The sequence below is a fragment of the Ursus arctos genome, unplaced genomic scaffold (genome assembly GCF_023065955.2).
Source record: "Ursus arctos isolate Adak ecotype North America unplaced genomic scaffold, UrsArc2.0 scaffold_9, whole genome shotgun sequence".
NCBI lineage: Eukaryota > Metazoa > Chordata > Mammalia > Carnivora > Ursidae > Ursus > Ursus arctos.
Genome location: NW_026623111.1, coordinates 20,607,780 through 20,622,352, shown reverse-complemented (window position 1 = coordinate 20,622,352; position 14,573 = coordinate 20,607,780). Strand labels below are relative to the sequence as shown.

General features: G+C 36.9%; 1 protein-coding gene across 5 annotated transcripts in view; it reads right to left on the bottom strand.

Annotated features, from left to right (window-relative positions):
• The window catches only part of TBC1D19 (TBC1 domain family member 19), a 150,389-nt gene that overhangs the window by 112,937 nt on the left and 22,879 nt on the right, over nt 1-14,573 (bottom strand). For 2 of the 5 annotated variants that reach the window (XM_026514551.4, XM_026514552.4), the window contains exon 2: nt 93-165. The exons of 2 other annotated variants lie outside the window; for them this stretch is intronic. In XM_026514551.4, the coding sequence (XP_026370336.1) occupies nt 93-165 (73 nt within the window). Of the gene's footprint in view, nt 1-92; nt 166-14,573 lie in introns of those variants that run through there. One more of the 5 variants, XM_057309673.1, reaches the window with a different exon arrangement.

Genomic DNA, 14,573 nt, shown 5'->3' with positions numbered 1-14,573 from the left:
GTATTGGAAGGCTGAGGATAAAATATTCCCTCCAAATAAAGTATTTCCTTACTGTGCCTTAAAGAATTAGGGGTGAAAAGCAACTTACAAACCTGATATTTTAAAGAATTCCTTAATATCTTCTTTTAGTGATTCAAGCTTAATCTCAGGTCTCTGAAGACTGGCCTAATTTTAGAAAGAAGAAGAAAAAGAAGAAGGGAAAAGAGAGAGGTCAAAAGTAAGTCATTTGGGTTGATATTTAATATGAACAAAATTTTAAAAAAGAGTGTCCAAATGTGCATACTATTTTACAAATCCCTTTTTGAGGTCAGAGCACTTTGGAATTATCTAGAATAGCTCATAAGAGAGAAGACTTTTTCACCTACTCTTAATATGCAGGATCTATGATGGTACACTGCAGTCTACTCAAAATATAAAAACTTGCAACTTATGAATACTTAACATTTTATCTAAGATTTTTATCTTTATGAATACTTAGTATCTATATTTCTAGTAGGAAAAATACTCAGATTTTATAAATTCATTCTCTTAATATTATATCAAACACATATGGCAGCATTTATACCTAATGACCAAAAACCCAGTTGTATCCCTTTGAAAAGTGTCTACCTCTTCGGATTGCTGCTCAATGCAAACCTTCATTTGTTGTGCATATTTACGGAAAACACATAAAACTAGTAGTTCACAAATACTTATTAGTGTCTCCTTCATCTTCAATTGCATGCTTTCTATTCTACTCATTTTTCACACTGTAATTTTAACAAAAAGTAATAATTTCTCCAACTTAAAATGGTTTTGATTATTTTCAAAGTGTTGATTTTTCATCACCTAGCTCTTTCTCTCAAATTGCAAAAGTCTATTCCTTAAGAAGGCATTAATATTAGGATAACTCATGATAAGCATTTCAAACCTAAGAAATCAAAAATTGATCTTATCTTCCACTCATACTTTGTTCCTTCTCTTCTATTTTTTAATCCTCATCTATGAAATTACCATGCATCAGACCTTCTAAGTCAGAAACTTCAGTTATTCTTAATTCCACTCTAACTCCTCAAAGATTCAATCCCTTTCTGGGAAGATGGCATTGGAGGCAGTGAATTATCTTTTGGTTTGGGTGTTTTTTGTTTTGCTTTTTAATCTCCCTGATTTCCACATAAAAACAGACCAAGCAACTGAATAGGAAAACCAAAATCCATTGGAAAACATTTATAAAACTTGGTGATAACAAACTTAAAATACAAACAGTTGGGGACAAACCAACAGCCACAGACCTATATTATATTAGCATTTGTGCAGGAAAAAGCAGAAGGAAGCAGTGGGATATGTGATGGATGTGAAAACAGGAGGACCCCCAAAATAGCCAGCACTGTTTTCACTGGAACACATGAAAAGCCAATTTTAGAACAGGAGCTAGAACTGAGAGAGGTTTTCCCTAACTGCTTCTAGCAGATGAGGTCTGAAGAGACTGTGGCAGCCTAGCACCTATGAGTTCTTGCCACTGACAAACTAGCGCCCCCTTTCCAGACAAAGCCATACTGAGGAGAAAATACTGATAGAAAAATAAAAACTGAGGATGACAGAGAACCAATGTATTACCTTGAAAACCAGTAAATAAGGGAAAAGGCATGCCTCTTGCCTTTCCTATAGAAACTGCATCACGGGGTAACCAAATAATAAATAAGGGGAACTGTCTCTTGATAAAAAGTATTCCAGCTAATAACTAAAACAGATGTGATATAATTAGAATATCACCATCTTGCAGCCCCTAATAAATAACGAATTCTAGGCATTGAGCAGAAACAGCTGTTAACAATGCCAAAGACAACCAGATATTATGTGCTTCTTAATGAAAGAACACTCCACTGCCAATAGTCATGCCCAAAGGGATGACACCTCAGTCTGATCAAGCCCCTGGTCCAGCTGTCAATTTACGAGTCATACAAAGGACAGAGGAACATGTTAAGCTGCACCATGAGGGTGCAATCAAAAAAATCCAGGACATGAGATATTCTAAAATGGCTCTGTTCTTTAGCTCATAAAGTATAAGGAAAACAAAGGGAAGGAAAGAAAACCTGTAGATTTAAAAAGATATATCAAAAAAACTTCTTTAGGGGTGCCTAGGTGGCTCAGTCGGTAAAGCAACTGACTCTTGGTTTGGCTCAGTCATGATCTCAGAGTCGTAGGATTGTGTCAGGCTCCACACTCAGTCTGCTTGAGATTCTTTCCCCTTCCCTCTTCCTCCCCTCTGCTCCTTTCCCGACTCCTGCTCATTCTCTCTCTCTCTCCCACTATCTCAAATAGATAAATAAATTAAATCTTTAAAAAAAGTTTAAAAATTAAAAAATAATTTTAAAATTAAACATTTAAAAATTAAAAATTTAAGAATTTAAAATTAAAAATTAAAAAATAAAAAAATTATTTTTTAATTTTTAAACTTCTTAAATTGGCAAGACCGAGTTATAGTGTCTTCATGTGAGAAATATACATTTGGTTAAGAAAACTATCAAAAAATGCAGGAAAGTAATTACCATAAAAATCAGGTTGCTTGGGAGAGTGGTGTTTGTGATTGGGATGGGGCAAATGGAGGGGTTTCTGGTGTGGCTGGCAAAGCTTCATTTTTTTACCAGGGCAGTTTTTACAAGGTCAGTCATCTTATAATTGATTACATTATAGGTTTGTTTTATACAATTTCTGTGTTTTATTTTACGATAAAAAGCACCAAAAAAGAAAAAGAAAAATATGTCTCCCAATTTATTCCTTCTCTCCATTCTAAAGTCCCACACTTAAGCCTAAGTCCTCATCATTTCTCATTTGGATCACTGTAACAGCTTCTAAACCATACGTCTTGCCACTTTATTTAAATTGCAGGTACTCTCCACCTGGCATTTTTACACTCCCTTAGTCTACTTTTTCTCCTTTCTTAGCATTTATTACTTCCTTATATACCATATGATTAATGTATTTACTATGTTTATTGGTATATTGTCTATCATCCTGCATTAGAAGTGATAAGCTCCACTAAAACAGATATCTTTCTCTTTCTGTTCACTGTTATAGCCCAAGTGCTTAGAATAGTTACTTTTACATAGTAGGTGATCAATAAATGTTTATTGACTAAATGAACCAATTTCTCCCTTTATTAATTCATCTTCTAGCATTTTCTTCCTAAAACATTAGGAGTTTCCTAACTGCAAATCTCCATAGCATTAACAAGAAATCTAAACTTTTTAACAAGGCACACTTGGCCCTTCACTATGTAGGCCAACTTATCACTCCAAATTCATCAGCTGCTCTTCCACCAGGCTAACAATAATCCTCCTTTCTCACACCTTCTCCCCCCAAGACACACTACTCTCTAGTCACAGTGAATTACATTCATTGATCCCCCAACTGTTAAATATTTTAAGGGTTCCACGTCTTTTGTTCATGTTGTTCTTCAGATGCAAGTGCTCCCTCACCACCTCGGCAAATACCTACTAGCTCCCAAGACATCCCTCAAATACCACCTCTTCTCTCAATTTGTCCCTACCACTTCCCTACCACTTCCTTATCACTTCCCTACTTTGTTTCTCTGTTATAGCACTCATCAGATTATACTGTAATTTTCAGCTCACCTATTTTTCTTTTTGATTTTAAATTCAAAGGCAAGGACAACGACTTCATTTTTGCATTTAAAATATTAACTCAGTATTAATTGTTGCTTAACAAAATTATATTGATCAAACCATGTTTTACCCTTTTTATACAATTTCCACCCAGATAAATAAGGAACTTTATAAAAGTTATTTTTAACTAAAGAGACTGTTTTCCAGTCTGTTATTGTTAGGATTTTAAAAGCTGCGAAATCTTGCTCATTATTCCAAAGTATCAAAGCAAAAGGAAATAGGTATTCTTTTACTATGTCTGTATTTGGAAATGACTCTGAGGTAGCAAAATTAAAAGAATTTCAAGATAAAAAATTGACTATTCCTTCTAAACATTTTCAATATTTTAAGGTTGCTAGATCTCCTAGATACATTTTTTAATCAAAGGCAAGCCAAATTCCTAATCATCAGCATAATTATAAAAATCTTGAGAAATTTGGGGCGCCTGGGTGGTTTAGTTGGTTGGGCATCTGACTCTTGATTTCAACTCAGATTATGATATCAGGGTCATGATTTTGAGCCCCACATCAGGCTCTGCACTGAGCATGGAGCCTGCTTGAGATTCTCTCTCTCCCTTTCCTTCTGCCCCATCCCCTGACTCACACTCTCTTGAAAAAAGAAAAAAGAAATTGAGAAATTTGAAAATCAAAAGCAGGCCAGTGACAGGACAACATGGTAAGGCAATTTTCAAACATGTTTTAGCAGCATAAAACTTTTTTCAAATGAAATCTGAACCCAACTAAAAACCCTACTATAAAAAAAAACCCTACTCTATAAGACACATTGAAAGTGATACTAGTAGACAATGAAAATGAGTATTCTCTCATTGACTAAGGTATAATTACATTAGAAATGCATAGCTTTATTATGATATAGCCTCAATATCCAATTTGTTTTTGTATTTTGTTTTGGTCGCTCAACATAAAGAAAAATCTTGACTCACAGAGATAAGTGGTTGCACTTTTAATAGCCTTCTTGGCAATCTCAGCGCACTCCCAAATTAAACTGCTGCGGGAAATCGAAAGAGGAGTACTTGGAAATTTTTATTTTGAAAACAAATTACTGAAGGGGCGCCTGGGTGGCTCAGTCGGCTAAGCGTCCAACTCTTGATTTCAGCCCAGGTCATGATCTTAGGGTTGTGGGATTAAGCCCTGTGTCAGGCCCTGCACTCAGCTTGGAGTATATTTGAGATTCTTTCTCTCCCTTTCCCTCTTCTTCTCCTTCCACTAGCTCTCTAAATTAATTAATTAATTAATTAAATCTTAAGAAAGAAAAAAAATTACTGATATTAGTTATCATAAATACAAAATCAGACAAAGAGCTTCTGATGCTTATGACTGCTAGAACTACACATAACATGATATTACTACCACATGATGTGTCACTGGCTCACTTGTCCCACATTGCTGCAGTACACCATGAAGGGAGCTTCTGTTGAGCAGATGCACCTGTGCTCTGCCTACCCCCTGCAGTAGTATCCTCACTTGCACAATGAACCATGGGCGCACATGTGCAAACCCAAATAGTTTGAAAGACCAGTGCAGAATTATATCCTTCCTCATCAATGACACATTTATAAGTGTCTCTAATATATGAAGATGATGAAAGGAACAGGGTTTTTTTCCTGGGACTTATCTAGAGACAAGTTAATTTAGAAACACACAGTGGATTATGAAGTATTTAATATAACAACAATGCATTTGGAAGAGTGGTACTTCTTAATATATTTTTTAAATTAAGAATTTTAAAATAAATAGGACATTTTCTGAGTCCTTGGGTATAACAGAGCACAATTTTAAAACTATTTGGGACTAAATGAGGATAGGATTGGGCATAAGAAGACCTTGAATTATCTCTCAGCTTTATTTATTATCGTGATCAAGTCATTTAACCTCTCTGTATCTCAGTGTTCCTTATTTAATAGGGAAAGTAATACCTGAACTAGGATACTGTGAGACTTAAATAAAAAAATTTTCAAAGTTATTTTTAGTTGGGAATTCCAGTGTAAATTAAAGTTGTATTATAAAATATGAGGTATCCAGATGACAATGGACTAAATGTAAAAGACTAGCAGGAAGGGAGTGCCTGGAGGTAGAAGTTTTTTAGAAATCTACAACAAAATTTAACCCTTTCTTTAAACAAAACACCTCCAACTCACTATAAGAGCTGGTAACAATATGATAAAAAATATAATCCAGAGGCACCTGGGTGGCTCCGTCAGTTAAGTGTCTACCTTCGGCTCAGGTCATGATCCCAGAGTCCTGGGATTGAGCCCCACGTTGGGCTCTCTGCTCAGTGGGGAACCTGCTTCTCCTTCTCCCTCTGCCTGCCACTCCTTTGCGTCCAGTCACTCTCTCTATATATATCAAATAAATAAATCTTTAAAAAAGTGAATATATATATATATATATATATATATATATATTCCAGCAAAAGTGTACATTACCCTACATATATTCTTCACCCATTTATTTATGTTGACATTTCTGATGTCCTCCACCATTCTGCACTCTAAAAACACATGACAGTCTCTGCCCTCACTGCCCCTGACACACACACACACACACACACACACACAAATTCAGTTTCTTTCTACGTCCACCAGAATAATCTTAATCCAAAGCATTAGCCACTGGCAATCTTATATTTCTAAACCTGTCAAGTAAAGAAAACTGGAGAAGCAAAGTGGCTGATGTTGTGGTTGAGTCCAAGAAGATGGGAGGTAACCTGAGACTAAATACTCCATGAAGTACAAACCAGGGCATAGCAAGGCCTAAAAAGGGGGTTCCAAGTATCTTTTAACTCCCTTTAAAGAGGACCCATCCTCCCCACTTCTCACTATTCCATCATGCAAATCCTGAACTTCGCCTTCCTGTGTCTGAAGAATCACAGAATTTCAGGATTAAAAGAAGCTACAGAGTTCTTCTGGGTCAACTAATCATTTAATAAAACTCCCCTCTCCAAGTGGTTTTCTAGCTTAGAAACTCTACCTTAGAAACTCTAAACTAGGGTGAGAGTTAAGATGGCCAAGTAATGGGGAGACCCTGGGCTTGCCTTGTCCCTCAAACACAGCTAGACCAACATCGAATCATTTTGAACAACTAGGAAATTGAACTGAAGATTAAGAAAACAATCTGCACAATTAGAGGGAGATGCAAGTTTCAGAGACATGAACTGGGGGAGAGAAAATCCATGGTGCTGTGGAGGGAAGGGAGCCCTTTACATGGGGAGGAGTCAGGGAGAGAGCAGAGGGTAGAGTTCCTGCAAATGTGTTGGGATCCCCTGAGTCGCACTGGGAGAGAACATACCCCTTCCTGGAGTACATTTGGAAGAGGGTACGCTGCCTCTTCAAGGACAAAAGGCCTACCAGGAGGCACTGAGTGGCTGTTCAACAGCCTGGGACAGAGGCTCACTTGGAGGGCAGATAACCTGATGACAGCTTTTTGCTGTCCTTCACCATAGACTGCAGGCACCTGTGCGGCCCTGCAACTACTTTTCTGAGACAGAAAGGTGCCAGGCACAGAGCTGTGAGGCTCTCCTCCAAGGCAGGGGAGTGGGTCCATGTCTTGCTAGGTCCTTTAAGATTTGGAGTTTTGAATCCCAGCCCCACTCCAAAGACACAACACCGGAGAACAATGGCTTGGGCACAGAGAGATTGAGGGCAGGAATCTGACAGAAGCCTGGGACACAGGAGGGGAGATTGTTAGTTCTTCTATAAGGGCCTTCTGAACAATGGCACCCCTGAGTTCCCCTCCCTGGGGGAAGAAAGAGCAGGGTGACTCCATCTTCCCCACCACACTCCACTCCACCACCACCCCAGCACCGTAAGACTTCCAAGAGAAACACAGTGCCCCCCCGTGGAGGCTGGAGTTGCTTACAACAAACCCCACTTCCCTGTGCCTGACAGGGGTATCTACTAGGGCAGATATGACTGTGAGCCAGTGCAGCGGGCCTCTTCCCAGAGAACCAACACAGGCCCTCTGCAAGTACCAAATTGAATGACCATAGAATGCTCTAAAGCATCAGTTTCAGTTCTGGTGGAAATAGGACCAAGCTTTTTTTTTCAATTTTCTTTTTAATTTGGAATCAGGCTTATAGTTTTCTGTTCGTTTGTTTGTATGTTTGTTTCTTTCCTTTTCTCATTTTTTTGGATCAGGCTGTTTTTTTCCTATTCTTTTTTCCTTCTTTCTTTTTCTTTGGAATCAGGCTTATAGTATTTTGTCTGTTTGTTTGCTTTTTTGTTCCTTTTCCTTTTCTCTTTTCTTGGATCGGGGTTTTTTGTTTGTTTCAGGCTTGTCTTAACAAACAAATCAAAGCACACCTAGTTAAAGTTCCAAACACTCCCCACAGCAAGCAAGGAGGAACTCTACAGAGAACTGACCTGTGGGAAAGAGCAGCCAAAACACAATAGCAGAGTGCTTACGGAAACACTTCCTGAAGTGCCAGGCCCTGGACAGTGTATGACCCCCTTCTTATATAGGATTACTCTCAGGAGCAGGAAACATACCAAGCTTTCATAACATGCAAAAGACAGAAACCCAGACATAATGACAAAAAAGAGGAATTCTCCCCAAAGGAAAGATCAAGAAGAAATCACAGCCAGAGATTTTCTCAAAACAGATATAAGCAATAAACCTGAATAAGAATTTAGAACAACACCAATAAGAATACTAGCCGGGCTTGAAAGAAGCATAAAAGACACCAGAGAAACCCCTGCTGAGGAGATAAAAGACCTAAAAATTAGTCAAGCTGAACTAAAAAATACTATAACTGAGATGTAAAACCAACTAGATATAATTACAAGGATGGAAGAAGCAGAGGAATGAACAGGTGATACAGAAGATAAAATTATGGAAAATAATGAGTTGAAAAGAAGAGGGAAAGAAAACAATTAGATCATTAATGCAGACTTAGGGAACTCAGCGATTCCACAAAGCACAATAATACCCATATCACAGAAGTCCCAGAAGAAGACTGGGGAAAAGGGGCAGAAGGTTTATTTGAACAAATTATAGAACTTCCAATTTGGGAAAGGGAACAAGTATTCAAGTCCAGGAGGCACAGAGAACCCCCCTCAAAATCAACAAAAACAGGTCAACACCAAGACATACCATAGTGAAACTTGCAAAATACAAAGACAAAGAGAGAATTCTGAAAGCAGCGAGGGACAAAAGGTCCTTAACCTACAAGGGTAGACACATAAGGTTAGCAGCAGATCTGTCCACAGAAACTTGGCAGGCCAGAAAAAAGTGGCATGATATATTCAATGCGCTAAATGGGAAAAATATACAGCCAAGAATACTATATCTAGCAAGGCTGTCATTCAGAATGGAAAGAGAGATAAAGAATTTCCAAGACAAGCAAAAACTAAAGGAGTTCATGAACACTAAACCAGCTTTGCAAGAAATATTAAATGGGACCCTCCAAGTAGGAAAGAGAGGCCAAAAGCAACAGAGACAAGAAAGGAACACAGGCAATCTACACGAACAGTGACTTTATAGGTAATACAATGGCACTAAATTCATATCTGTCAATAATTATTTTGAATGTAAATGAACTAAATGCTCCAATCAAAGAACATGGAGTGTCAGAATGGATAAAAAACAAGACTTATCAATATGCTGGTTACAAAAGACTCATTTTAGATGCAAAGATACCTCCAGATTGAAAAGTGAGGGGTAGAGAACCATCTATCATGCTAAAGGACATCAAAAGAAAGCTGGAGTAGCCAGCTTTTATTTACAGCAGACAAACTAGATTTAAAAAAAAAAAGACTGTAATAAGAGATGAAGAAGGGCACTATATCATAATAAAGAGGTCTATTCAACAAGAAAATCTAACAAAAATTGTAAATATTTATGTCCCCAACATGGGAGCAACCAAATATATAAATCAATTAACAACAAACTCAAAGAAACACATTGATAATAATACAATAATAGTAAGGGACTTTAACACCCCACTCACAGCAATGGATAAATCATCTAAGCAGAAGATTGATAAGGAAACAATGGCTTTGAATGACACACTGGACCAGATGGACTTAACAGATATATTCAGAGTATTTCATCCTAAAGCAGCAGAATCCACATTCTTTTCGAGTGCACATGTAACAACCTCCAGAATAGATCACATATTGGGTCACAAATCGGACCTCAACCAGTACAAAAAGATTGAGATTATACCATGCATATTTTCAGACCACAGTGCTATAAAACCTGAAGTCATAGAAAATTTCAAAAGACCACAAATACACGGAGGTCAAAGAACATCCTATTAAAGAATGAATGGGTTAACCAGGAAATTAAAAAAGAAAAAAAAATACGTGGAAGCAAATGAAAATGAAAACATGACAGTCCAAAACCTTTGGAATGCTGCAAAGGCAGTCATAAGAGGTAAGTATACAGCAATACAGGCCTTCCCCAAGAAGCAAGAAAAGTCTCAAATACACAACCTAACCTCACATCTAAAGGAGTTGGAAATAGAACAGCAAATAAAGCCTAAAACCAGCAGAAGGCAATCATTAAGACTAGAACAGAAATAAATGATACAGAAATTTTTAAAAAATGAGAACAGACTGACGTAACTAGGAGCTGGTTCTTTGAAGAATTCACAAAACTAACAAATCCCTAGCCAGACTTATAAAAAGAAAAGAGAAAGAACCCAAATAAATAAAATCATAAATGAAAGAGGAGAGATCACAACGAATAGCAAAGAAATACAAACAATTATAAGAGAAAATTATGAGCAATTATATGCAAACAAATTGCACAATTTGGAAGAAATGGATAAATTATTTGGATAAACTACAAAACTGAAGCAGGAAGAAATAGAAAACCTGAACAGATCCATAACCAGAAAAGTAATTGAATCAGTAATAAAAGATCTCCCAACAAACAAGAGTCCAGGGCCGGATGGCTTCCCAGGGGAATTCTACCAAACAGTTAAAGAAGAATTAATACCTTTTCTTCTGAAGCTATTTTAAAAAAAGAAAGAAGAAAAGAAAAGAAAAGAAAAGAAAAGAAAAGAAAAGGAAGGAAACTTCCAAACTCATTCTATGAGGCCAGCATTACCTTGACCCCCAAACCAGACAAAGACCCCACTAAAAAAGGAGAATTATAGACCAATATCCCTGAAGAAAAAGGATGCAAAAATTCTCAACAAGATACTAGCTAATCAAATCCAACAGTACATTAACAGGATTATTCACCATGATCAAGTGGGATGTACTCCTGGGCTGCAGGGGTGGTTCAATATTTGCAAATCAATTAATGTGATACACCACCTTAATAAAAGGAAGGATAAGAACCACATGATCCTCTCAAAAGATGCAGAAAACACGTTTGGCAAAATACAGCACCCTTTCTTGATAAAAACCATCAAGAAAGTAGGGATAGAAGGAAGATACCTCAACATCACAAAGCCCATATATGAAAGACACACAGCTAATATTGTCCTCAATGCGGACAAAAGGAGAGCTTTTCCCTGAAGGTCAGGAACACGACAGGGATGTCCATTCTCACCACTGTTGTTCAACATAGTACTAGAAGTCCTAGCCTCAGCAATCAGACAACAAAAAGAAATATAAGGCATCCAATCATCAAGGAAGAAGTCAAACTTTTACTCTTTGCAGACGACGTTATAATCAACGTAGAAATCCTGAGTAACTCCACCAAAAAACTGCTAGAACTCATGCAGGAATTCAGCAGTCATAGGATATAAAATCAATGTACAGAAATCTGTTGCATTTCTATGCACCAATAATGAAGCAGCAGAAAGAGAAACCAAAGAATCAATACCATTTACAATTTCACCAAAACCCATAAGATACCTAAGAATAAACCTAACCAAAGAAGTAAAAGATCTCTACTCTGAAAACTATAGAACAATTATGAAAGAAAATGAAGAAGATATGAAGAAACAGAAAAACATTCCATGCTCATGGGTTAAAGAACAAATATTGTTAAAATGTCTATACTACCCAAAGCAATCTACACATTCAATGCAATCCCTATCAAAATAACACCAGTATTTTTTACAGAGCTAGAACAAATAATTCTAAAACTTGTTTGGAACCAGAAAAGACTCCGAATGGTCAAAGGAATGTGGAAAAAGAAAACCAAAACTGGCAGCATCACAATCCTAGACTTCAAGCTATACTACAAAGCTGTAATCATCAAGACAGTATGGTACTAGCACAAAAACAAACATCCAGATCAATGGAACAGAATAGAGAATCCAGAAATGGTAATGCACAACTCTATGGTCAACTAATCTTCCAAAGCAGGAAAGAATATCCAATGGAAAAAAGACAGTCTCTTCAAAAAATGGTGTTGGAAAAACTGGACAGTGACAAGCAGAAGAATGAAACTGGACCACTTTCTTACACCATACACAAAAATAGACTCAAAATGGATGAAAGAGCTAAATGTGAGACGGAAACCACCAAAATCCTAGAGGAGAACACGGACAGTAACTTCTTCGACCTTGGCTGTAGCAACTTCTTACTACATGTGTCTCCAGAGGCAAGGGAAACAAAAGCAAAAATAAACTATTAGGACTTCATCAAGATAAAAACCTATTTGAACATGACATAGAATAAAGGGCTAGTATCCAAAATCTATAAAGAACTTATCAAACTCAACATGTAAAAAATAAGTAATACAGTTAAGAAATGGGCAGACAACGTGAACAGACATTTCTTCAAAGAAGACAAACAAATGGCTAACAGACACATGAAAAAATGCTTATCACTCATCATCAGGGAAATACAAATCAAAACCACAATAAGATACCACCTCACACCTGTCAGAATGGCTAAAATTAACAACACAGGAAATAACAGATGTTGGCAAGGAAGCAGAGAAAGGGAACCCTCTTACATTGTTGGTGGGAATGAAAGCTAGTGCAGCCACTCTGGAAAAGAGTATGGATGTTCCTCAAAAAGTTAAAAATAGAGCTACCCAATGGCCCAGAAACTGCACTACTACATATTTATCCAAAGAATACAAAAATACTGATTCAAAGGGGCACATGCATCCCGATATTTATAGCAGCATTATCAGCAATAGCCAAATTATGGAAAGAGCCCAAATGTCCATTGACTGATGAATGGATAAAGAAGATGTGGTATAGATATACACAATGGAATATTATTCAGCCATCAAAAAGAATGAAATCTTGCCATTTGCGATAATTTGAATGCAACTAGAGTGTATTATGCTAAGCAAAATACTAAGCGAAATAAGCAGTAAGAGAAATACAAATACAATATGATTTCACTCATATGCAGAATTTAAGAAACAAAACAGGTGAACATAGGGGAAGGGAAAGAAAAATAAAATAAGATAAAAACAGAGGAAGGCAAACCATAAGAGACTCTTTACTGAGAACAAATTGAGGGTTGCTGGAGGAGAGGTGGGTGGGGGATGGGCTAAATGAGTGATGGACATTAAGGAGAGCACATGTTATGGTGAGCACTGGGTATTATATGTAAGTGATGAATCACTAAATTCTACTTCTGAAACCAAACAGAAGAAGAAGAAGAAGAAGAAGAAGAAGAAGAAGAAGAAGAAGAAGAAGAGAAGAAGAAGAAGAGGAGGAGGAGGAGGAGGGGGAGGAGGGAGACGACAACAACGAAACTCTAAACTCACTACATCCGTACCTTAGCCAATTTCATCTTAGAATTATTACATTAGAAAATTCTTTATTATGAGCTAAAATTGATTCCTCATACCATCTGCCACCATCACAATCCCCCCCCACACACACACAATGTCACAAAATATAAACCTAATCCCTTTTCTATAGGAGACCTTTAAATATTCAAAGAAAGCTACTGAGTCTTCCCTAAAAGCTTCTTTTCTCAAGGTCACATATATTTCCAGGTTCTCCAAGTTCTTTTCATATGACACATTCTTCTTACCACCCTGCCCATTCTATGAGCAAAGTCCAGTGCAACTTGTCCACTACGATAGTGACTTCCTAACTGATCTCTCTACTTCACTCATTTCACTAGACCACTGATTCTCAAACTTTTAACCCTCAGGACCCTCACTCTCTTAAAAATTGAGGATCTAAGAGTACTTTCTTTATGTGGATTACATCTACTGATATTTACAGCATTAGAAATTAGAACAGAAAAAAAAAACAACCCTTATTTGTTTATTAGTATGGAATTTCCTCCCCCAAAATTAGAAACTGAATTACCTCATGATCCAGCAATTTCAATTCTGGGTACATACTTGAACATGTAGTTGTACACTCATCCTCATAGCAGCATTATTCACAATAAGTAAAATGTGGAAGCAACCTAAGTGTCCACAGACGAATGGATAAGCAAAATGTGATATGTACACACAATGAAATACTACTCAGCCCTTAAAAAGGAAGAAAAACCTGACATATCTACAACATGGATGAACTTTGAGAACAATATGCTAAGTCAAATAAGCCTGTCACAAAAAGACAAATACTGTATGAATTCACATATATGAGGTACATAGAACAGTCAAATTCATAGAGACAGAAAGTAGAATGCTGGTTGCAAGGGGCTATGGGGAAGATGGGAATGGAGAGTTAGTATTTAATGGGTACAAAGTTCTATTTGGGGATGAAAAAGTACTGCAGATGGATGGTTATTTATGGTTGCACAACAATGTGAATGTACTTAATGCCACTTAAAATGTACACTTAAAAATGGTAAAAATGGTCAATTTTATGCATATTTTACAATAAAAATATTAACTTGTTTAAAAATAACACTATAACCCATTATATATTAGCCTAAATATTTTTGTTTGAAAGAACTATATTTTTAGATACAAAAATTGGGGTGAGAAAATGAGGCATTGTTTTACATTTCTGCAAATCTCTGATGTTTGGCTTAACTGAAGACAGTTGGACCCTTCAATCTCTTGTGATATTCCA